This window comes from Entelurus aequoreus, linkage group LG16 (genome assembly GCF_033978785.1).
Source record: "Entelurus aequoreus isolate RoL-2023_Sb linkage group LG16, RoL_Eaeq_v1.1, whole genome shotgun sequence".
NCBI classification, from domain to species: domain Eukaryota; kingdom Metazoa; phylum Chordata; class Actinopteri; order Syngnathiformes; family Syngnathidae; genus Entelurus; species Entelurus aequoreus.
In genome coordinates this window covers 36,839,668-36,866,458 of record NC_084746.1, presented here as the reverse complement: position 1 = coordinate 36,866,458, position 26,791 = coordinate 36,839,668, and the positions used below count along the sequence as shown (strand labels likewise).

At 39.6% G+C, this 26,791-nt stretch overlaps 2 protein-coding genes across 2 annotated transcripts in view; one reads left to right on the top strand and one right to left on the bottom strand.

The window, feature by feature from the left end:
• Window positions 1-17,646, bottom strand: part of vwa5b2 (von Willebrand factor A domain containing 5B2) — a 43,181-nt gene extending 25,535 nt beyond the window's left edge. The window contains exons 1-4 of the mRNA XM_062022767.1: window positions 17,606-17,646; window positions 9,215-9,378; window positions 8,846-9,046; window positions 8,399-8,621 (exon numbers count right to left, since the gene is read on the bottom strand). Of these exons, the coding sequence (XP_061878751.1) occupies window positions 8,399-8,621; window positions 8,846-9,046; window positions 9,215-9,353 (563 nt within the window). The 5' untranslated portion in view covers window positions 9,354-9,378; window positions 17,606-17,646. The remainder of the gene's footprint in view (window positions 1-8,398; window positions 8,622-8,845; window positions 9,047-9,214; window positions 9,379-17,605) is intronic.
• prss56 (serine protease 56) overlaps window positions 1-26,791 on the top strand; it is a 67,780-nt gene that overhangs the window by 20,064 nt on the left and 20,925 nt on the right. The window lies entirely within an intron of this gene.

Sequence of the window (26,791 nt, the reverse complement as noted above, 5' to 3'; positions counted from 1 at the left end):
GAGGAATGCTCATCAAACACTTATTTGGAACATTCCACAGGTGAACAAGCTAATTGGGAACAGATGGGTGCTATGATTGGGTACAAAAGCAGCTTCCATGAAATGCTCAGTCATTCACAAACCAGGATGGGGCGAGGGTCACCACTTTGTCATCAAACGCGTGAGCAAATTGTCAAACAGTTTAAGAACAACATTTCTCAACCAGCTATTGCAAGGAATTTAGGGATTTCACCATCTACGGCCCGTAATATCATCAAAGGGTTCAGAGAATATCGAGAAATTACTGCACGTAAGCGTAATAAACATTGAATGCCCGAGACCTTCGATCCATCAGGCGGTACTGCATCAAAAAGCGACATCAGTGTGTAAAGGATATCACCACATGGGCTCAGGAACACTTCAGAAAACCACTGTCAGTAACAGTTGGTCGCTACATCTGTAAGTGCAAGTTAAAACTCTACTATGCAAAGCCAAAGCCATTTATCAACAACACCCAGAAACGCTGCCGGCTTCGCTGAGCCCGAGCTCATCTAAGATGGACTGATGCAAAGTGGAAAAGTGTTCTGTGGTCTAACGAGTCCACATTCCAATTTTTAGGGGAAACTGTGGACGTCGTGTCTTCCGGACCAAAGAGGAAAAGAACCATCCGGACTGTTATAGACGCAAAGTTGAAAAGCCAGCATCTGTGATGGTATGGGGGTGTATTAGTGCCCAAGGCATGGGTAACTTACACATCTGTGAAGGCACCATTAATGCTGAAAGGTACATACAGGTTTTGGAGCAACATATGTTGCCATCCAAGCAACGTTACCATGGACGCCCCTGCTTATTTCAGCAAGACATTGCCAAGCCACATGTTACATCAACGTGGCTTCATAGTAAAAGAGTGCGGGTACTAGACTGGCCTGCCTGTAGTCCAGACCTGTCTCCCATTGAAAATGTGTGGCGCACATAAAGCCTAAAATACCACAACGGAGACCCTCGGACTGTTGAACAACTTAAGCTGTACATCAAGCAAGAATGGGAAAGAATTCCACCTGAGAAGCTTAAAAAATGTGTTCCCTCAGTTCCCGTGTTGCAGCAATGAAAATCTAAGTTAATTATTATTTGCAAAAAAAAAAAAAAGTTTATGAGTTTGAACATCAAATATCTTGTCTTTGTAGTGCATTCAATTGAATATGGGTTGAAAAGGATTTGCAAATCATTGTATTCCGTTTATATTTACATCTAACACAATTTCCCAACTCATATGGAAACGGGGTTTGTATAACACATAACACTTTTCCTGTAATATACAATCACAATCTCGACAACAGAAAACATTTTTAGCACACTTATTGTGCGCTGTGCAGGGAGGCGTCTGGAATAATCCAAATGCAAGCAAATGCATATTGCAAGATGTTTTTTCATATAGGAGCTATATCACGTCACTATATTTCCTAAATGAAGATGCGAAAGCCATAAAAAAAAAAGCCAGCAGACACTAAAACACATCAACTGAATTTGTTTTAATCAGCCTCTTAAGACATCCAGCAGCTGTAAAATTATAAAACCATATTGCTGAATAGACAATATGTCTATTCTTTTTTATTCCTGACAGTCCCTATATGTTGACATGCACACGTAGTACGAAAGATTCCCTGTCCAACTGTCTTTGCAGCGTGATCCCCTCCTTTGTCACAGACGGGTGCGTAACTGTCACTTTGCACACACTTTTCAGACTCAAAATAGTGGCCGCAGAACAGTTTTTGCCTTGGTAAATCACAATGCGTGTGCTGAACAGTGTTGGGACTAACGCGTTACAAAGTAATGCGTTACTGTAACACCGTTACTTTCGGCGGTGTCATGTTCTGTGGTCTGGATTATGTTTTGTTATTTTTTGGACTCTTTTAGTTCCTGTTTGCGCTTCCTTGTTTGTTTTGTCACCATGGCGACTCATTAGTTTCACCTGCCTCATTTGTTCAGGACACACACCTGCTTTAATTAGGAGATGACTATTTAAACCTGTCTTTGCCAGTTAGTCGTGCTGGCGACATTGCTCTGCTCATGCCATAGTTCATGCTGATTGTTTCATGCTCCCTATTGATGGTTTCATGCTTGTATTCATGCGTTTGCTTTGTTCATTTCATGCTCTGTTCATGCTTATATTCTTGCGATTGCTCTTTTCATGCTTCATGCCTTGTCAAGTAAGTTTTGTTTATTCATGCCACAGTTAGCGTCTTTTTGTCTTGCCATGTCCATAGTTCAGACTAAGTGTTAGCTTTTGTTTCCTGTGTTAAGTTGTGCCTTCGCCTTGTGCGCCTTTTTGTTTTCACCTTTTTGAGAGATAAATAAATATGTTCCTACCTTCTACCGTTGTCTGGAAAAGTCAGTTTGCGTCCTGGGAGAACAATCCTCGCAGTAATTTGCGAAAAACCACGTCATGACAGGCGGTAAATAGTAATTTAACGCGTTATTTTTTATATTCAGTAACTCAGTTACCGTTACTACATGATGCGTTACTGCGTTATTTTACGTTATTTTTGATGTAGTATCGGCTACAAACTGAGAAGATCTGAGTGTGTTTTATTGGAGCGCTGCGGAGGAGGCGACAAGGAAGAGGCGCGCCGCACGCTGTCTGTGTGTATGTGTGTGTGGGGGAGGGGTCGTGTCTGTGTTTACTAACAAGACATGGCAAAGCCCGAAGTCGAGTTTCTTAACATGGAGATATTCTCACTACTTTTCTTTTGTCGACCACAAAGAAAAGAAAATTTTAGTTAAATGTAAGTTGTGTCTTGGATCAAAGATCCTATCCTAGCAATTCAAATCTGCTGAAACAGCTACAAAAGCAACATGCTTCGACGAAGCTAGTAAAGAGACACACACTTCACCTCCTAAGCAACAGCGGCTGGATTTTAACGAGGCACTGCGCACTGAAGGTACACACACACTGTCAATTCTCTTATATACTGTTGCTCTTTCATTCTAGACTTCTAGAGTGTTTGACTATCACATCACTCTAAATGTATAGACTATAAAGTTCACAAAAATTAAGAGGGATGCTAGTGGGCCAGGCCAATCTTTCCTTATCTCTAAACTAAAACTGGGGACATGTGTAGTGTTCTGGGCTTCAGACATGATTTTATTTCAGACTTCCTTGAGAGAAAAAAATGCCTGGTTAGGCTTTGTGTATGTAGTGTGTGCCTTCCTTGGTTTACAGCTATGTTGTTATTATGCTGTTTGTTACTTATGTATGTTATGTTGCAGCTATTTGAAATAGTTTTGTCAATTTGTTCTGGCCTGAAACAAATTGGCCCTTTGAAAGATATCTTTGTCTTTGTGTGTTGTATGTAGACCACATTGCTTAGCAGAGTTCAGTGATGCAAATGCATGTCAAGTTGATCAACAGATTGTATTATTCTCCAGTGCAATAACAGTACTGAAATGAAGGCTAAAAGGGCATTAAAGGGGGCTTAAAAAATTTAAAAAAAAAAAATATATATATATATATATATATATATATATGTGTATATGTGTATGTATATGTATATATATATATATATATATATATATATATATATATATATATATATATATATATATATATATATATATATATATATATATATATATATATATATATATATATATATATATATATATATATATATATATATAAAAGTAACTAAATAGTTACTTTTCACAGTAACGCATTACTTTTTGGTGTAAGTAACTCAGTTAGTAACTGAGTTACTTTTGAAATAAAGTAACTAGTAACTGTAACTAGTTACTGGTTTTCAGTAACTAACCCAACACTGGTGCTGAATAATAATATTTGCATTTTCTCCTCCCAGTATTGTGGGCGTTCTGATAATCAGCATATATTCTTCATGAAGACAGACACACTGAATGGATTGCGATGACTTTTTTTGCTCACTCAAGAGACACAATCCTCTGCTCCTGACCTTAGTAGATCTGCTTAGTGTGTGCTATCAAGTTTGCACTTGAGTTACTATATACAAACCTTTAATAGATCAGGCCCTATTGCTGTGTTTGTAGTTTGCATTGGTGTAGAACGGCACTGAGAGGAGCAAATTATTGTATGGGATCTCACAAAACTGTCTCACTAATGTTGTGACTTATTGTTAAGATTCTATGCCAAAACACAATCACAAACACAATCTATTTATTATTATTATTCCATTGCAAAACTTTGGCGCGCTCCACAGCCCACAGTTTTCATCCAATCGGAACCGTTCGAGTATCAAAACCGGGAATTGTGAGCTCCCCAATAAAATAAAAGTATATCATAGATTACCCAGAATTCACGGTTTTTCCGGGTCATTTTTCCCAAATGAAAATGAATAGGCCATTTTTCCAACTAGCACAATTTCCACATTTCTCAACCGATTTGAACCATTCCACTCACCTTGGACAATCAAACTACCAAGTTAAAAAAAAAAAGAATTCCCAGAATTCACGGTTTTCCATAGCCCTAGTTTCAACTCTTCCCGGAAAGTTTTCACAGGCCACATTTTTCAACCGTTTTTGACCATTTCACCTTCACATCATTCTTCTTAATTGGAACAACAAAAATAAAATTCCCGGTTTTCCCGAAATTCCAGGAATTTCGAAATACCCACTTAAATTTAAACTGTTACTACGTCAACATTTTTCAACCGTTTTGAAAAATTCCAACACCAACCCATTCATATCATCTAGGACAATTGTTATATTTTCAAAAATCCCTGTTTTTCCCCAAATTCCCAAATTTCTAGGAAATTCCTATTCAAATGGATGAACATATTCATAGTTATACAAAGTACCACATTTTTTACCCGATTCCAACCTTTAAACCATCCACCCACACTGTTCTTCACATATTTTGAACGCAAAACATGTTTTCTTTTTCCCAATATTACCGGTTTTCCGATAATTTTCTCCCCATTGACAATGGATGGGAAATATACAATCAAATGCATATCCCTCATTTCTCATCCAATTTAAACCATTCCACCATCCACACACTCCACTCACCTTTAACAATCAAACTACCAAGTTAAAAAAAAATCCAGGAATTCCCCGAATTCCCTGGTTTCCATAGCCCTAGTTTCACCTCTTCCTGTAAAGTTGTCACAGGCCACATTTTACAACCGTTTTTGACCATTACATCTTCAAAACATTCTTCTTAGTTGGAACAACAAAACTACAATTTTTCTTTTTGTACAAAATTCCAGGAATTCCAAAATACCCATTTAAATTCAAACTGTTACTACGTCAAAATTTTTCAACTGTCTTGAAAAATTCCAACACCAACCCATTTATATCATCTAGGACAATCATTGTATTACCTATATTTTCCAAAATCCCAGTTTTTCTTGAAATTCCCAAATTTCTATTCAAATGAATAGACGTATTCATAGTTATACAACGCCCAATTTTTTTTTACCCGATTGTGACCTTTTAATTATCCACCCATACTGTTCTTCACATATGTCGAACACAAAACATTTTTTCTCTTTCCCAAAATTTCCGGTTTCCCCAGAATTTTTCGATAATTTTCTCCCCATTGACAATGGATGGGAAATATACAACCGACTGCATATCCCACATTTCTCATCCGATTCGAACCGTTCCACCATCCACACACCTCAGACAAACAAACTATCAAATAAAAAAAAAATTCCCAGAATTCCCGGTTTTCCATAGCCCTAGTTAGCCCTAGTTTTCCTGGAAAGTTTTCACAGGCCACATTTTTCAACCGTTTTTGACCATTCAACCTTCAAAACATTCTTCTTAATTGGAACAACAAATTACCATTTTTCTTTTTGTACAAATGATATCGAACGCAAAACATGTTTTCCGTTTCCCAAAATTAGCAGTTTTCCGATAATTTTCTCCCTATTGACAATGGATGGGAAATCGACTGCATATCCCACATTTCTCATCCGATTTGAACCGTTCCAACATCCACACACTCCACTCACCCTAGACATTCAAGTATTTCAGTTACGCTCACACGTATCGGCGGTTTGGCGGTTCGCGCACATAGGGCATTCACATGCATTGCAAATTCTAGTTAGTATTAAATTTAATTCTCTACAGCAGGGTTCCCCAACATTTTTTCCAGCAGGGACCAGTTTAATGTATGCCTTATTTTTACAGACCGGCTTTCTACGTGTGGCAGATGAAAACAGCAAAAAAAAGAGCATGAAAAATTTGCCTTTGGCTACAATCTGGCACATGAACATTTGATATGTGCATTAATGTCCTATAACATGGGTGTCAAACTCGTGTAATTTCACTTGGCCCTTAAGGCAATATCAAATTAACACTAGAGCTGGCCCGCCGATTATATTCAGCGGCGGTGCAAAAGAGCATGAAAAATTAGCCTTTGGCTACAATCTGGCACATGAACATTTGATATGTGCATTAATGTCCTATAACATGGGTGTCAAACTCGTGTAATTTCACTTGGCCCTTAAGGCAATATCAAATTAACACTAGAGCTGGCCCGCCGATTATATTCAGCGGCGGTGCCGCAGTAACACTGCATTCACCGCTAATTCTCATACTTGCCAACCCTCCCGGGAGACGCTCAAATTTCGGTGCCCCTCCCAAAAATCGTCACGTCCGCTTTTCACCCAGAATGCTGGCCCAGTCACATAATATACACATATGTGCGGCTTCAACACACACTCACATGTGAATGCAAAGCATACTTGGCCAACAACGATACAGGTTACACTGACGGTGGCCGTATAAATAACTTTAACACTGTTAGAAATATGCGCCACACTGTGAATCCACACCAAACAAGAATGACAAACACATTTCGGGAGAACATCCGCACCGTAACACAACATAAACACAACAAAACAAATACCCAGAATCCCATGCAGCCCTAACTCTTCTGGGCTGCAATATACACCCCGCCCCCCAACCCCGCCCACCTCAACCGACGCACGGAGGGAGTGGGGAGGTGCGGGGTGGGGGGCGGGTTTGGTGGTAGCATGGGATTCTGGGTATTTGTTTTGTTGTGTTTATGTTGTGTTACGGTGCGGATGTTCTCCCGAAATGTGTTTGTCATTCTTGTTTGGTGTGGATTCACAGTGTGGCGCATATTTCTAACAGTGTTAAAGTTATTTATACGGGCACCGTCAGTGTAACCTGTATCGCTGTTGGCCGAATATGCATTGCATGTACGTGTGTGTGCATGCTAAAGTCACACAAATTTTGTGAACGGGCCGGCACGTTGTTGAAATGGATGAAAAGCAGATGTGACGATGGCTCGTGGAGGACGATAAACGCAGTGCCTTTAAAGCACGCCCCCAAGTATGTGGTCCGGGTGGACTACAAGATATAATGGCTGATGAACACCTTCGTTCGATAATGAAAGATGCCTCAACTCAAAGCCTGAGCCCCGACATTAATGAAGTAGCATCCAAGAAAAGATGCCAGGTATCTGGCTTGGGCACATCAGATTAGATCAGTGTGTTGCAAACTGAGCAGTTTAAAGTCCTGAATGGTTGGTTTATTCATTGTTATTTTATTTTCAAATTTATTAGCCTGTGGAAAAAGTTAATGTTGAAATTTACCTCAGAAGGCTGCAAATAGAAAAGAGGCCTTACATTTTTATTTCAATTGTATTTGATATGCCATTGATATTTTTTAATTATTATTATTATTATTTGAAACTCGATTTTGCATGTCACTATAAAGTTATATAAGCCTTGCTTGTTCAATATTCAATGCAAAACTTGTTTGGGTCCCTAATTAAAGGTTAATTTGCGGTTGGGGACATCTCTGCGCTGCTGACCCGTCTCCGCTCGGGATGGTTTCCTGCTGGCCCCGCTGTGGACTGGACTCTCGCTGATGTGTTGGATCCACTGTGGACTGGACTTTCACAATGTTATGTCAGACCCACTCGACATCCATTGCTTTCGGTCTCCCCTAGAGGGGGGGGATTACCCACATATGCGGTCCTCTCCAAGGTTTCTCATAGTCATTCACCGACGTCCCACTGGGGTGAGTTTTTCCTTGCCCGTATGTGGGCTCTGTACCGAGGATGTCGTTGTGGCTTGTACAGCCCTTTGAGACACTTGTGATTTAGGGCTATATAAATAAACATTGATTGATTGATTGATAATTTGTTCAACCTTGGCCCGCGGCTTTTTTCAGTTTTAAATTTTGGCCCACTCTGTATTTGAGTTTGACACCCCTGTCCTATAACAAAGGAGTTGTAATATACATCTATTAACAAGCTTATTGGTGTTTAGTGGGACAGGCCAAAGTTAAGTCGGAGAAAATGCGGTAGTTTCTAAATTAATTTATGTTTTTGTGTGGCCCGGTAGCAAATGCGTCCCCGAACCTGAGGCTGGGGACCACTGCTCTACAGTATTTTGACAATTCAGCGTACCCGGTGTCTTCGGATTTCCCCCCGTTTTCACTCTTGCTTGTGGTCATGTGTGTGACGACGGGCGTCAGGATTGTCGGGTAGACAATGCGGATGGCTCCATTTTCTAATGTAGGAAGTTCCAGTGTGGTCTTCATGATGATGGAAACAATATCCATGGGACCTATGACCCCTGTGCCCACGATGAAGGTGGTTCTCTCCAGGTCTTCGTCCAGAATGAGATGTCCTGACACAAATTGAGATTCCATGTTAGTGCTTAATAAAATAGCAAACAGCAGCAACATTTATCAAAATCTACAGTCTGCCCTTGTAATCTCAGTGATAGCCATATTTTATCCTACGTCAGCAGATTACAACATCAGCTCCTTGGAATTATTTAGCCGACGCTCCAAAAGTAGGACTGCCACATTTCTAAAGAATCAGTGTATAAAGTGACTGCTCCAGACCCACCATTGGTGCACTGCATGTCCAGACCGGAGCTCCCGCAGCAGTTCCATTCCCGGCCGTCAGGACCAGAACCCGGGCAGCAGTCCAAGCAGCAGTCCTTCAGCTTCCCTCGGTTCTGGATCTGAACGCCCATCTGGCGTCCTGCGATTGTGGCTTCAAAGCCCACCACCACCTCTTTTTCTCCAAGAGGGTACACAAACACACCTAAATAACAAAAAGTACTCCGTGTTATGTTCGGTCTAGTCGTGAGAAGTTTAGTTAAAATAAAAACCACGTGTGTTAAAGGTGATCAAGATCCCGTCCCATCCAGCTGAAACGGAGATGTGTATCGGTTTTATGCAAATATGTGTCTCCTGTGCCCTCATCACTCACCTTCAACAGGCTCCTTGTCTGCGTTGGCATAGGTGAGGTGCGCCGTGATGCCCAGGGAGCAGCCAATGGCGCAGGATTTGATGCAGGAGGACTTGAGCAGCAAAGGTTCCCACGTGGAGCGGTTTCTCAGTCCAACCATCTTTTCAGTTGGGGTCCCAACAACTCTGAGGAGAGAAACTAGTGTGTGTGCATATTAATCCTACCATGTCAAGTTTTTTGTCATCCATCCATTTTCTACCGCTTTCCCTCTCAGAACCGCGGGTGTGGGGCAATTTAGTGTTGCCATGTCTTTGGAGTTGGGAGGGAACCCACGCAGTCAGGGGGAGAACATGTAAACTCCACACAGAAAGACCCGCTGCCCCATATTATTCATCTCTTTTTCCAATGAGTGGGCAGTATTAATACACAAAATCAACTAGTTTGACCGTAGATATATATATATATATATATATATATATATATATATATATATATATATATATATATATATATATATATATATATATATATATATATATATATATTATATATATACACACGTTATGTCAGGAAAAAACACAAAGGCTTTATCATCCCTACAAGCCTGTTTCCAAGAAACACGCTTGAAGGAATGAAATAGCCTCTGACCAAACGTATATTCCGCTCTACCCCGGTATTGACCACTGTATAACGGATAAACCACAGAAACCTTGACTATATATACAGTATATATATATATATATATATATATATATATATATATATATATATATGTATATATATATATATACAATATTTGTTTAAATATACATGTAAAACAGCTACAGCAGGGCTATTCAACTCATGTTTTGGGGGCCACATTTCCAAAAAGCTAAGGACTGGGGGGCCGGACCTCTCCCTTTCCTATTAGTCTTATTTTGTACATTTCCTATACCAGGGGTGCCCATTACGTCGATGGCGAGCTAGCGGTCGATGGTGGAGGGTGCCAGGCATTAAAAAAATAGACCTAAAAATGAGCGATCATCAATCTTCACCAAGACGTCACTTTTGTCACTTGATTGACATTCACGGCACCCGAGGGTCTTGTGAGATGACGCTGGCTGCTGCCAGATCATTATTAAGAAAAAACGACCGACAGGAAGGCGAGAAACACTTTTCATTTCAACAGACTCTCGCGCCGTACCTGCCATCAAAACTCTAAAGACCGACTGCACAATTCCTATCTTCACAATAAAAGCACTGCTTCATCCTGCCTGCGCTAACAAAATAAGAGTCTCAGAAAGCTGGCGTGCACAAGCTAGCAAGCTACGGAGTTTGCATCCAATGTATTTCTTGTAAAGTGTATAAAAAGGAGAAGGAAGCTGGACAAATAAGATGGCAAAAAGCAACCACTTTCATGTGGTATTGGACAGAAAGGAGGACTTTTTTTCTCCCCCATTTGAATATGTAGACATTATCATCACTACTGTCTGATTCCAATCAATGCAAGTCATCAGAATCAGGTAATACACCAACTTATATTCTTATCTTCATGAAAGAAAGGAATCTATATGTGTTAAACATGCTTGTATTATCATTAAACACCTTTAACTTGTTAACAAAAACATCTCTTTCATAAATAAATAAATATAAATGATATATATGAATGAGGTAAATCCCCTCCACTTGGTCAACTGAAAAATAGCCAGCCTGCAGAAAAAGTGTGGGCACCCCTGCCGTAGAACTATCGTCCTCTATAGTAGACATTTGATTTTGGTCTATTTTTTTTTGTCTCTCTGCTGTCTTTGAGGACCTTCTACAAACAAACTAGTCAAAGATCATCTCTATGACAGCACTCTAGTTTTGTTTAAGAATCTGCTGCATTAATGTGAGTCTCTCAGAAGTTTTTAACTGAACTTTGTTGAGTGTGTCAAAACGCACACACAAAGTGCATATAAGCAATAACATCTTGGAGAGGAAGAATGGCAAAAAACGACAATTCTACTGGTTAATAAAGAGTGTGTGACGTACAATATGAAAGTATTTGGACTTCAAATACTAGCGGAGTCAAGACCGTCCATCTAACGTCAACTAATGCAAGTAAAATGACTGAATTTTGTAACAAATTGCTACAATTAGTGTTTTATCTTTAACATAAGTGTGTTTTACCTGCTACATGGCTTCTGTGTACATTTATCCATAGTTTTGTTTTTAGTACTTACTAATAATTGTATTTTTCTTAAAGCACAGACCAGGAGTGGCAACCATAAATCATGAAACATTTAATATAATGTTAATAAAGCTTATTATATTCCAATCTAATCCTTGATTATGGCAGACTATATGTAATATGGAAAACTGTAAATTGTTCTTTGAGTGCAGCAAGAAAAGCCTAATGTGTTTAATGCCCTTTATTTCATATTTTAACCTTCTAAAATTGTTCTTTAAATGCTACAGTTAAAGTTAAAGTTAAAGGCCTACAGAAATGACATTTTTTTATTCAAACGGGGATAGCAGATCCATTCTATGTGTCATACTTGATCATTTCGCAATATTGCCATATTTTTGCTGAAAGGATTTAGTAGAGAACATCGACGATAAAGTTCGCAACTTTTGGTCGCTGATAAAAAAAGCCTTGCCCCTACCGGAAGTAGCGTGACGTCGCAGGTTGAAAGGCTCCTCACATTACAGCATTGTTTACACCAGCAGCGAGAGCGATTCGGACCGAGAAAGTGACGATTACCCCATTAATTTGAGCGAGGATGAAAGATTCGTGGATGAGGAATGTGAGAGTGAAGGACTAGAGTGCAGTGCAGGACGCATCTTTTTTCGCTCTTGACCGTAACTTAGGTACAAGCGGGCTCATTGGATTCCACATTCTCTCCTTTTTCTATTGTGGATCACGGATTTGTATTTTAAACCACCTCGGATACTATATCCTCTTGAAAATGAGAGTCGAGAACGCGAAATGGACATTCACAGTGACTTTTATCTCCACGACAATACATCGGCGAAACACTTTAGCTACGGAGCTAACGTGATAGCATCGGGCTTAACTGCATATAGAAACAAAAGAAATAAGCCCCTGACTGGAAGGATAGACAGAAGAGCAACAATACTATTAAACCATGGACAATGTAACTACACGGTTAATGCTTTCCAGCCTGGCGAAGCTTAACAATGCTGTTGCTAACGACGCCATTGAAGCTAACTTAGCAACGGGACCTCACAGAGCTATGCTAAAAACATTAGCTATCCACCTACGCCAGCAAGCCCTCATCTGCTCATCAACACCCGTGCTCACCTGCGTTCCAGCGATCAACCGTGCGGTCGGCGGCTAGCGTCGGATAGCGCGTCTGCTATCCAAGTCAAAGTCCTCCTGCTTGTGTTGCTGGAGCCAGCCGCTAATACACCGATCCCACCTACAGCTTTCTTTTTTGCAGTCTCCATTGTTCATTAAACAAATTGCAAAAGATTCACCAACACAGATGTCCAGAATACTGTGGAATTTTGCGATGAAAACAGAGCTTTTTGTATTGGATTCAATGGCGTCCGAATACTTCCGTTTCAACGTTTGACGTCACGCGCATACGTCATCATACAAAGACGTTTTCAACCGGAAGTTTAGCGGGAAATTTAAAATTGCACTTTATAAGTTAACCCGGCCGTATTGGCATGTGTTGCAATGTTAAGATTTCATCATTGATATATAAACTATCAGACTGCGTGGTCGGTAGTAGTGGGTTTCAGTAGGCCTTTAAAGTACCAATGATAGTCACACACACACTAGGTGTGGCGAAATTATTCTCTGCATTTGACCCATCACCCTTGATCACCCCCTGGGAGGTGAGGGGAGCAGTGGGCAGCAGCGGTGGCCGCGCCCGGGAATAATTTTTGGTGATTTAACCCCCAATTCAGAATCAGAATCAGAATCAGAAATACTTTATTAATCCCCGAGGGGAAATTACAATTTTCAGCACAATCCCATTCAAGATCAGACAAACATTACAGGGAGACAGAACAGGATCGCTGACGGGTCTGCCAACTTCCGGCGCCCCTTACAAAAAAGTCGAGATACAGGTAAACAATGGGGGACAATGTGAAGCCTGTCCGTCCCGGCGCTCAGTGCTAGCTCCGCAGCCCTGTCTCTTCATCTGCATCTCCTCCAGTCTCTCCAAACGGACTCTGGTGTGGCAGAGACCCAGCAGCTGGTCTCCATGGCCAAAAGGCTCCCGGGAGGCAGATCCAGAAGTCCACAAAAAAGCACAGCAGAAGTCACGAAAGTGCCACCCCTTGTCACACAGTCCCAAAGGGTCCCGAACCAAAAGGCAAAAAATATAATATATATATATATATACATATATATATATACATATATATATTAGAGATGTCCGATAATGGCCTTTTTGCCGATATCCGATATTCCGACATTGTCCAACTCTTAATCACCGATATCAACCGATACTGATACATACAGTCGTGGAATTAACACATTATTATGCCTAATTTTGTTGTGATGCCCCGCTGGATGCATTAAACAATGTAACAAGGTTTTCCAAAATAAATCAACTCAAGTTATGGAAAAAGATGCCAACATGGCACTGCCATATTTATTATTGAAGTCACAAAGTGCATTATTTTTTTTAACATGCCTCAAAACAGCAGCTTGGAATTTGGTTGAGGTGGGCTGGGTTGAGTTGGCGGGGGGGGGGGGGGGGGTCATGGGTATATTGTAGCGTCCCGGAAGAGTTAGTGCTGCAAGGGGTTCTGGGTATTTGTTCTGTTGTGTTGCGGTGCGGATGTTCTCCCGAAATGTGTTTGTCATTCTTGTTTGGTGTGGGTTCACAGTGTGGCACATATTTGTAACAGTGATAAAGTTATTTATACGGCCACCCTCAGTGTGACCTGTATGGCTGTTGACCAAGTATGCTTTGCATTCACTTGTGAGAAAAACCTTAGATATTATGAGACAGGGCCGGCACGAAAAGGCAATGCCTTTAAGGTTTATTGGCGCTCTGTACTTCTCCCTATGTCCGTGTACACAGCGGCATTTTAAAAAGTCATAAATTTTACTTTTTGAAACCAATACCGATAACTTTGAAGCTGATACCGATAATTTCTGATATTACATTTCTTTAGCATTTATCGGCCGATATTATCGGATATATATAATAACACGTGAAAACAAGAGGGAAACACAAAAGGATGACACAAGAGCACAGAGCTCCTGCCAACAGCAGCCACTACAGCGGTGCCATCTTGGAAAAAAGTTCCAACCCTTGATGCTGAGTGCCAAGCAGGGAGGTAATGGTTCCCATTTTTATAGTCTTTGGTATTACTCGGGAAACATATGTTTATTGTATTGTACGATTTTCTGTTAAAACTAAGCCAATATTGACATTTTTTGTAGTTCCCTTTATTTTGAAAAGTATCGACATACATTTTGGTACCGGTACCAATTTATTGGTATCGGGACAACCCTAGTTTACAGTGGTAAGTTCCTCAGTACAAAAGGGGCATTTTAGTGTTTTTAGGAATTTGTTGCAAATATGTTTGTCTCCCAGGTTTTGAACTGAACTCATGGGCCGGTATGGTGTCACTACTGGGTCGGTAAGGTGTCACTACTGGGCCGGTATGGTGTCACTACCGGGTCGGTATGGTGTCACTACCGGGTCGGTATGGTGTCACTACCGGGCCGGTATGGTGTCACTACTTGTCCGGTATGGTGTCACTACTGTGCCGGTATGGTGTCACTACTGGGTCGGTATGGTGTCACTACTGGGTCGGTATGGTGTCACAACTGGGTTGGTATGGTGTCACTACTGGGCCGGAATGGTGTCACTACTGGGTCGGTATAATGTCACTACTGGGTTGGTATGGTGTAACAACTAGGTTGGTATGGTGTCACTACTGGGCCGGAATGGTGTCACTACTGGGTCGGTATGGTGTCACTACTGGTCCCTGACCTACAGTATTTAAAAGTACATGGCAACTGTTGGACTCCCTTTCCTCGGGCTCTTAGCAACCAGTGGTCCTGTGTGAGGGTTGAGTCAATCATTAACCGGCAGGTCAACACTAATCTGTGCATCACACACACAGTACATTACAAGTTGGATGCAAATCCACTATAGATGCACTCATCCCTAACATCCAGCCTGCTGTGTTTTACAACAACAGTCTTCTCATAACTTTGAGTGCCTGGCGTCTGGCGTCCCGTGTGCACCGCCGCTACGCTAACTAGCGTGTGTGTGCCAACCAGGTAATGGCCTTCTCACCTCGACTTTTTTAACAAGATCAACAGCCTCCATCTGGCTACTGTGCTCTCGCCTCATAACGGGCAAATAAATGCCTGCTTCGCCTAAGTGAGGCAAACTGATGCTCTGTGAACATACACAGAAACACACACACACACACACACACACACACACACACACACACACACACATTCTTGTATTTGTTACCTTCTTGAGACCGCCGAAAAATGCCTACCTCTTTAGGACCACCCTTTCTAGATATATAAAGATTTGTATTTACAACATTAATAATATATACATACTATGCAAATATAAAAAAGCTTGTTGTGAAAAACGAGTTGGAATTTCACAAGAAAAAAGTCACAATTTCACAATAAAAACTTAGAATTTTGGCAGTATTATTGTCAGAATAATTGTATCTAAGTTATCACAAAACTTTGTGTTACATTGAGTTCAGCTCGCCCTGCGAGAGGACAAAAGATGTCTTTGATCCTACCAAGCAGAAAGCTTGTAAAACTCCACTGTCTACGATGGGAAGCGACATGAAGGCGTCGGTTTCTTCTATTGTAATCCACAGGAAGATTTTGTCTTGACCCGAGATCTACAAAGCGGAGAGGAAGCAGGGCCTGACTCCCCTCCAGGCACCTTTTCTTTGAACTGTTTTACGACCTTTTCTTTGAACTGTTTTGTAACAAAGGCGATGGCTGTTTACAACCCCCCTCCCTTAGAAACAGCTGTTGCCATGTAATCAGGGAAAGTCCAAATAAAAGAGGAGGCGTTCAATCTTTCGTCATAGCGTGGTGGAATACTGTACAAGGATACAGGTGTACGGGCTCTCCTCATTGAGCCAAATTTAATTCTGTCTCTGTTTGATTCCTTGCTTTTTTGTCTGTTTGTCATCAGTGTTTGAACCTGACAATTATGAAAAAAGACGTAATTTTACTCAATGCAAGTCAAAATGTTCCAAAAAAAATTGAACATTTGTCCAATATTATGATGAAAGTTGGAATTCTACTCAATAACAGTCACAATTTTACAAGAAAAGCTTAACATTTTGGCAATTATTATGAAAAGAGTCGTAATTTTACTCGACAATAGTCACAATTTTATAAGAAAACTTTAACATTTTGGCAACATTATAATAAGGACAACAAAAAAATTGGCAATAATGATAAAAGTCAGAATTTTATATGACAAATGTCACCATTTTGCATTAAAAAGTAATAATTTGACATTAAAAAAAAGTAATAATTATATGGGAAAATATTACAATATTACAGAAACAGAAAGAATATGAGAAATCGTTCCCAATTTTATAAGAAAGAAATCGACACATTGTGAGAAAAAGACTGCTTTTAGTTCATTTTTAATTGTTTTAATTTTTTGTAATTGGTTTTTAATCTTCTTTATTTACTTCAAGTTATTACAATACGTCTCTATATACATATTTTTTTAAAAGTAATTTTGGCCAAAGGGGCCGCATTTCAATTTCTTACACACACTTGTTATTACATATGTTGGCCAGAGGGGGCGCACTTCAAATGTTTACACCCATCCATCCATCTATTTTCTACCGCTTATCCCTTTTTTTGGGGGGGGGGGGCAACACACACTTGTTATTTCATATGTTGACCAGAGGGGGAGCACTTTTAAAAGGGACACACAGTCAATTTGAAAAATCCCTCCTTTTTGGGACCACCCTCATTTTGATAGATTTCACCACCAGGGGTGCAAATGAGACATTCTCTATTAGATGCAATTATTTTCCAGCATAGGGACCATGATTTCGGTCTGAACTTGTTCACCGGTCCTCATATGGAAGGTACTTTTCCTTGATGTCTCAAGAAGGGTAGAAATACAAGAACACACACACACACACACACACACACACACACACACACACACACACACACACACACACACACACACACACACACACACACACACACAGGCTGGCATTAAGAAAAGTGCCACCGTGTGTTCGTGTTCAAACGTGAAAAGTGTGCATGGGAGTGTGTAATAGTAATAAACTCATACAAAGTGGCACAGAAACAGAAAATGGTCCAAAAAATTGCCATACTAAGACTTCAATACTTAGTGTGCTGCATGCCACAAGTCATTTTGTCTCTTTTTGTCAGTTCCAAGCTGCAGAAATGATTTAAATATGATAAATCATCACCTGTGCTGGTCAATGCCCAGTCTGAAGATGTGCCTCGTCTAGTCTGTGCATCCCTTCACTCGTAGTGTTGCATCTTTGAAAGCACCTTTTTACCAACAAAGAAGTGATTAGAACTTTATCAACACAGCAGACAACCATTATGGTCATGCATCATAACATGCATGGAGTGCTGTGAGGACTGCCCAGAATGCAACATGACTTTTCTCCTTACCTGCACGATCACTGCAGAGATGACGAGCAGCCGTACGATGGCGAGCCCGCCACTTGACTGGAGGCTAACACACAGCAAGGCAAAGTGAGAGGCAAAGCCTGCTTGTCGTCCAGACAATTGGCTGTGATGGTAGCAGCACCGTAATTCACAGCTAATGGCCTGGGCAGAGAGAGAGAGAGAGAGAGAGAGAAGGGGTGGAGTACAGTCACTGCAGGCGAGTGTAGGTGAGCAAAGAAGATGCATATTCAACTGCAGTATTACACACCCATTGGTACTATACTGTACGTACTACACACCCATTGGTACTATACTGTATGTACTACACACTCATTGGTACTATACTGTATGTACTACACACCCATTGGTACTATACTGTATGTACTACACACTCATTGGTACTATACTGTATGTACTACACACCCATTGGTACTATACTGTATGTACTACACACCCATTGGTACTATACTGTATCTATTACACACCCATTGGTACTATACTGTATGTACTACACACCCATTGGTACTATACTGTATGTACTACACACCCATTGGTACTATACTGTATCTATTACACACCCATTGGTACTATACTGTATCTATTACACACCCATTGGTACTATACTGTATGTACTACACACCCATTGGCAGTGTTGGGTTAATTACTGAAAACCAGTAACTAGTTACAATTACTAGTTACTTTATTTCAAAAGTAACTCAGTTACTAACTCAGTTACTTACACCAAAAAGTAATGCGTTACTGTGAAAAGTAACTATTTAGTTACTTCTTTTCCCCCCCCCCTTTTTTTAAGGCTCCCATTAATGCCCTTTTAGCCTTCATTTCAGTACTGTTATTGCACTGGAGAATAATACAATCTGTTGATCAACTTGACATGCATTTGCATCACTGAACTCAGAAAGCAATGTAGTCTACATACGACACACAAAGACAAAGATATGTTTCAAAGGGCCAATTTATTTCAGGCCAGAAAAAATTGACAAAACTATTTTAAATAGCTGCAACATAATGGCACTTTAACTTTAACTCTAAGTAGATAGGATCTTTGATCCAAGACACAAGTGGTTAGAGTGTCCGCCCTGAGATCGGTAGGTTGGAGTTCAAATCCCAGCCGAGTCATACCAAAGACTATAAAAATGGGACCCATAACCTCCCTGCTTGGCACTCAGCAACAAAGGGTTGGAGTTGGGGGTTAAATCACCAAAATGATTCCCGGGCGCGGCGCCGCTGCTGCCCACTGCTCCCCAAGGGGATGGGTCAAATGCAGAGGACAAATTTCACCACATCCAGTGTGTGTGTGACAATCATTGGTACTTTAATCTTTAATCTTTAACTTACATTTAACTAAAATGTTATTTTCTTTGTGCTCGACAAAAGAAAAGTATTGAGAATGTCTCCATGTTAAAAAACTCGACTTCTGTCTTCGCCATGATGTCTTGTTAGTTGTTATGAGAGTAGCGTATGTGTGTGTGTGTGTGGCCCTTTAAGATATGACAGCATGAGAGGTGAGTGACGTCAGTGAGTGAGTGGGCGAGAGAGGTGAGGGAGCGGCGACAGTGAGTGCGTGTAGGTGCTCTAGCTTGGTGGATGGCTGCGTCCAATAAAGTCACAAAGTTGCAACAAACCGCCGTGCTCGTCATTCACCCTCAGCTGTAAAGACCCTCTTCCGGGTAAAGTGAAGGTTGTTAGACCCGAAGTACGGCTCTGGAGGAACGTCTCCCCTGCGTGCTTTCTGTGGGTGGGGGAAAGCACGCCTCTTCTTTTCCACCGGAGCGCTCCAATAAAACACACTCAGATCTTCAGTTTCTAGCCGATACTACATACAAATAACGTAAAATAACGCAGTAACGCATCATGCAGTAACGGTAACTGAGTTATTGTATATAAAAAAAATAACGCGTTAGATTACTAGTTACCGCCGAAACTAACGGCGTTACAGTAACGCGTTACTTAGTAACGCGTTAGTCCCAACACCGCCCATTGGTACTATACTGTATGTGCATCTCAACAAAGTCAAGTTTATACAACTTGTGATGTTACATTCCACCTTATTGCTGCCGTTTGCATCTCCTAACTCCCTCAAAATGAACTGAAATGTTTGAAAACACATTTCTGAACTACACAAAATGTGTATTGGTCCATGTCAGGCAACATTTCTTATGTACAAACTAAGGGTACCGGTACCGGTACCAAAATGTATTCAGATTATATTCTAAATAAAGGGGACCACAAAAAATGGCATTATTGGCTTTATTTTAACAAAAAATCTTAGGGTACATTAAACATTTGTTTATTATTGCAAGTTTATCCTTAAATAAAATAGTGAACATACTAGACAACTTGTCTTTTAGTAGTAAGTAAACAAACAAAGGCTCCTTATTAGTCTGCTGACGTATGCAGTAACATATTGTGTCATTTGTCATCAATTATTTTGTCTAAATTATAAAGGACAAGCTGTAAAAATTGATTATTAATTCACTTGTTCATTTATTGTTAATATCTGCTTATTTTCTGTTTTAACATGTTCTATCTACACTTCTGTTAAAATGTAATATTCACTTATTCTTCTCTTGTTTGGATGCTTTTTACAATGGATACTTTACTACTTTACATTTGGTTTTGGATGATATCACAAATTTAGGTATCAATCCGATACCAAGTAGTTACAGGATCATACATTGGTCATAATTTAAGTTTTCTTGTGTCCAGTGACACATTCCCTGAGTTTATAAACATAATATAAATTAAAAAAAATAAATTAAAAAAGATTTTGTGATGCTAAAAAAAACATTGATGTAATCATATTATCGACACTTCTGTTAAAATGTAATAATCACTTATTCTTCTCTTGTTTGATACTTCACATTAGTTTTGGATGATACCACACATTCAGACTTAGACTTAGAAACTTAGACTTCCTTTTATTGTCATTCAAATATCAACTTTACAGTAAAGATAAGAAGGAAATTCCGTTGCACAAGCATAAGTACTTTTTAGAGGCGGTATATTACCGAATATGATTCATTAGTATCGCGGTACTATACTAGTACCGGTAGACCATACAACCTTAGTACAAAGTTCCTATGGCAAAAGACGACGAAGTAACAGGAGTGAGTTTTTAGCATAGAATTGGCTATACATGACAAATAAACATCAACTTATCACGGCCTGCAGAGGATCTGACTTGTAGAATAGTCCACATTAGTCAGAGGTAATGTCACGTGTTACCTACTGTTAATAATGTGGGACTGTGTTACAGGACTGAGTCAAAACCCAGAGACATAGTGTTGTTGTTTTTTCAAAGTACATTACGGAGTGAATACACATTTGTGTAGGGGAAAAAAACAATTCTGAAGGATTTAAATGATTCTATTTCATGGTCAAGTCTAATTTTATGGAGCAGGAACAGGCAACAAATGCTGGTTTTACAGTGTTGAAGGTAGTATAAAGTGATATTTTCAATTTGAGGCCTTAAATATGTAATCAGATCAATATTTCCATACATGCAAGACACTGACTGACAACTTATTTTGCATGTGTGCTTTTACAAAATGATTGACTCAATGTATTCATCGAAGTAGTCGTAGTAGTAATACAAAACAAGACAAGTGTGGTGATAAAGCAGTGCCCACTATGTGTTTGTTTGTCTTGTTGAATGCCTTCATTGTTGGCCGAGAGCCTGCAGGTGTGTGAGACAGGAGCAGAGAGAGGGGTCACAATCACATCATGTGACCTTTGTTTTGATGCTCATGGTCTTAAAGTTCTGACTCATTGTCAACAAACTAATAATAATAATAATAACTACTATAGCAGCCGCAACATTAATGCTGCCACAACGACGACTCTTACTGACCTACTGCCTTCGGTAATGGCACCATTCCCAAATTATGTGGGCTCTATTGATAACCTCACTAACAACTTTAATGACGCCCTGCGCGACACCATTGATAGTGTAGCACCGCTAAAGCTAAAAAGGGCCCCTAAAAGGCGTACCCCATGGTTTACAGAAGAAACTAAAGCCCATAAATGATCATGTAGAAAGCTGGAACGCAAATGGCGTGCGACTAAACTTGAGGTTTTCCATCAAGCATGGTGTGATAGTTTAATAACTTATAAACACATGCTTACCTCAGCTAAAGCTAAATATTACTCAAATCTCATCCACCTCAACAAAAATGATCCTAAATTTTTGTTTAGTACAGTAGCATCGCTAACCCAACAAGGGACTCCTCCCAGTAGCTCCACCCACTCAGCAGATTACTTTATGAATTTCTTTAATAAGAAAATTGAAGTAGATTAAAGACAATGCATCTCAGCTACAACTGGGTTCTATTAACACAGATACGACTGTATATACGACGGATATCGCCCTCCAAAATAGTTTCTCTCTCTTTGATGAAATAACATTGGAGGAATTGTCAAAATGTGTAAATGGGACAAAACAAACAACATGTTTACTTGACCCAATTCCTGGGAAACTTATCAAGGAGCTTTTTGTATTATTAGGTCCATCAGTGTTAAATATTATAAACTTATCACTTTCCTCTGGCACTGTTCCCCTAGCATTCAAAAAAGCGGTTATTCATCCTCTACTCAAAAGACCTAACCTTGATCCTGATCTCTTGGTAAACTACCGGCCGGTGTCCCACCTTCCGTTTATCTCGAAAATCCTCGAAAAAATTGTTGCACAGCAGCTAAATGAACACTTAGCGTCTAACAATCTCTGTGAACCTTTTCAATCCGGTTTCAGGGCAAATCACTCTACGGAGACAGCCCTCGCAAAAATGACTAATGATCTATTGCTAACGATGGATTCTGATGCGTCATCTATGTTGCTGCTTCTTGATCTTAGCGCCGCTTTCGATACTGTTGATCATAATATTTTATTAGAGCGTATCAAAACGCGTATTGGGATGTCAGACTTAGCCTTGTCTTGGTTTAACTCTTATCTTACTGACAGGATGCAGTGTGTCTCCCATAACAATGTGAGCTCGGACTATGTTAAGGTAACGTGCGGAGTTCCCCAGGGTTCGGTTCTTGGCCCTGCACTCTTTAGTATTTACATGCTGCCACTAGGTGACATCATACGCAAATACGGTGTTAGCTTTCACTGTTATGCTGATGACACCCAACTCTACATGCCCCTAAAGCTGACCATCACGCCGGATTGTAGTCAGCTGGAGGCGTGTCTTAATGAAATTAAACAATGGATGTCCGCTAACTTTTTGCAACTCAACGCTAAGAAAACGGAAATGCTGATTATCGGTCCTGCTCAACATCGACATCTATTTAATAATACCACCTTAACATTTGACAACCAAACAATTACACAAGCCGACTCGGTAAAGAATCTAGGTATTATCTTTCACCCAACTCTCTCATTTGAGTCACACATTAAGAGTGTTACTAAAACGGCCTTCTTTCATCTCCGTAATATCGCTAAAATACGTTCAATTTTGTCCACAAGCGATGCTGAGATCATTATCAATGCGTTCGTTACATCTCGTCTCGATTACTGTAACGTTTTATTTTCGGGTCTCCCTATGTCTAGCATTAAAAGATTACAGATGGTACAAAATGCGGCTGCTAGACTTTTGACAAAAACAAGAAAGTTTGATCATATTACGCCTATACTGGCTCACCTGCACTGGCTTCCTGTGCACTTAAGATGCGACTTTAAGGTTTTACTACTTACGTATAAAATACTACACGGTCAAGCTCCTGCCTATCTTGCCGATTGTATTGTACCATATGTCCCGGCAAGAAATCTGCGTTCAAAGAACTCCGGCTTATTAGTGATTCCCAGAGCCCAAAAAAAGTCTGCGGGCTATAGAGCGTTTTCTATTCGGGCTCCAATACTATGGAATGCCCTCCCAGTAAAAGTTAGAGATGCTACCTCAGTAGAAGCATTTAAGTCTCATCTTAAAACTCATTTGTATACTCTAGCCTTTAAATAGACTCCCTTTTTAGACCAGTTGATCTGCCGTTTCTTTTCTTTTCTTTTCTACTCTGCTCCCAACCCGGGGTGGACCGCTAGCCTGTCCATCGGACGGGGACATCTCTACCCTGCTGACCCGTCTCCGCTCGGGATGGTTCCTGCTGGCCCCACTATGGACTGGACTTTCGCTGAAGTGTTGGACTTTCACAATATTATGTCAGACCCACTCGACATCCATTGCTTTCGGTCTCCCCTAGAGGGGGCGGGGGGGGGGGGGGGGGTTACCCACATATGCGGTCCTCTCCAAGGTTTCTCATAGTCATTCACATTGACGTCCCACTGGGGTGAGTTTTCCTTGCCCGTATGTGGGCTCTGTACCGAGGATGTCGTTGTGGCTTGTACAGCCCTTTGAGACACTTGTGATTTAGGGCTATATAAATAAACATTGATTGATTGATTGATTGAAAGCACCACATTCGTATGTACAGCAAGACGTTTATTGTGTACACTAGATTATTATACACCAAAATTCATATATTCACTCTTCTTCCCTAGCGTTTTTCGTCCGCCTCGAACCCCCAGATCATTCATTACGTTCAAGCGTCAAAAAGTTCATAGCTTTCAGGACATGTTGACTCATTCAATAAACATTCACCAATATTATCAGTTTTACAGTAAATCATAATTTTCAGGTTTTTTTCCTATGACTACTACACAAGTGTCAAAGTCAAGGCCCGGGGGCCAGATGTCTTATTATCTGGCCCGCAAACATCTGGAAATGATGTGTCAATAAAGTACTTCATATTTTCTCACTAAATGTAATTGATTTTTTTCATTTTGACAGAAAACATATATGTACTGCTTGAAATTGCATACTGTCTAAATAAAAATACTTAACTTTACAGCAAACTACCCATCAAATTAATAAAAATGACAATACATTTTACGTTGTTCTTTACAAAATATTACTGTAAATTGAAAAAAAAACCTGCTAATGTTTTTTGCCTTAAAATTCAGTGGACTGAGCTGCCAGTTTCTGACTGTAAAATCTACGGTTGTTGTTTTTAACGGTGTACTACTGTAAATGGAAAAGCGCTACATTTGTTTTTACGGTAGAAAAACTAACAGCTAAGTTGCCAAAATAAAAAAATATCTTGTACTGTTTTTCCATGAACAATATAATGTTGTAAAAACAATGTAAATTTAACACAAAAATTCTGGCAACTAAGCTGCCAGCTTTTTCCATAACCCCCCCCCCCCCCACCCCCCCCACCCCCCCCCCCCAAAAAAAACATTGGTACTGTTTTTACATTTACCGTAAAATATTGTAAAAAATAAAATAAAAAAAACACTATTTTACAGTAAAATGTTGTAAATGTAAAGTTTTTACTGTAAAATGGAGAGTCTATTTTAAACAATTTATATAATTAATAATGAAATCCAGAGGCAAATTCATACATTATTCAATGTTACAAGCGGCCCTCTGATGGCAGCCATAACTGCCATGTGGCCCTCAATGAAAACCACTTTGACATCCCTGGTCTAAACTTCCACAATATACAATTTTCAAGCAAGTCTACAATTTAAACGATGGTAGTCAATTGGGCAATTAAAATTGGAAGTTTTCACAACCCAACATTTTTTCTAAATCTACGTCAGTTAAAATATCATAAACTTTGGACAATAAAATTAGTACTCCCACCACTCTCACTTACGGTTGACTTTTTTTGCCTCCCTGAAAATAACCTTGAATGCAAGTAAATGTTCAACACTATGGGAAAATGTATTTGTTGTAGTAAAAAAATGTTTATTTAGTCTGAAATCAGCAAAAAAGCAATACTTTCGCAGAAATGCATTCTGAGTAATAATGTCAGTTTGACCTATAGCATTAAGATGAAACATTAACAGTCACTCCATCACTATGGCAACACATCTGTCCTTTCATCTTGGTCAATATTTATGACAAATGTGTGTTTTGTCTTAAAGAGGTGTTATTTGGTTTTACACGGTATGAGAAACAATTTGAAAATTAATTTTACCTTTGCAACATTATACTATTGGCTAAGTTTTATATTCATAAATGTAAGGTTCTCAATACCCAACCTGTTTTTTGTGCCTTTAAAAAAAGAGTTAGAACTTTACTTTAAAACACTATCTACCTCTAACAACCAAAAAGCTGTGAAAATTATAATACATTATGATAAAGGTATATATAAAATTTAAATAAATAAATAACATTGGCAGTCACCTTTGTATTTGAATAAATAGTCCACTGCAAGGCTCATTTGCTTTATGTTAATGATAGATTATTTTAACATAACTTTTTTAAATTATGCTTGTGTAACATACTTTCTGTGACGCTTCACACTTAAGTAATTTAGTGAAGGCTAGATTTCAGCAACAGCGTGTGTGTGTGCGTGTGTGTGTGTGTGTGTGTGTGTGTGTGTGTGTGTGTGTGTGTGTGTGTGTGTGTGTGTGTGTGTGTGTGTGTGTGTGTGTGTGTGTGTGTGTGTGTGTGTGTGTGTGGTGACATATTAGTTGACTAAATGATTCAAACACAAAATGATGTAATTTAGACTACGTCTTCATCTCCACTATCAGTTTAAGTAATGGTTTCATTTTTTTTCTCTAAATGCTAACTTGTTTTCAAGCAAAAGTTTCATACAATCATGTAACATATTTAATGTAAAAAAAAAACATGTTAATGAACTGAATCGCTCTCTTTAACATCCAAAGTTGGACACCATTTTGACAGCAAGGCTAACACACGTTCCTTTATCCCACTGATATGGGTTTGAACCAAAAACAAATATTTCTTTACATTTTTGTTTTACATCTATGAGTCATATAAATAAATAAATATATACATTTTATTGTAAAGAAAAAACTAAGATGTATACCCGAAATGAGCTAAAAAGGTAGTCCTGTCACACACATATTTAGTACAGTGGTTAGCATAATAGCATAATCGACCTCCAACATGGACTCACCATTGGGTTGATTTAGTAAATTCAGTCTGGGA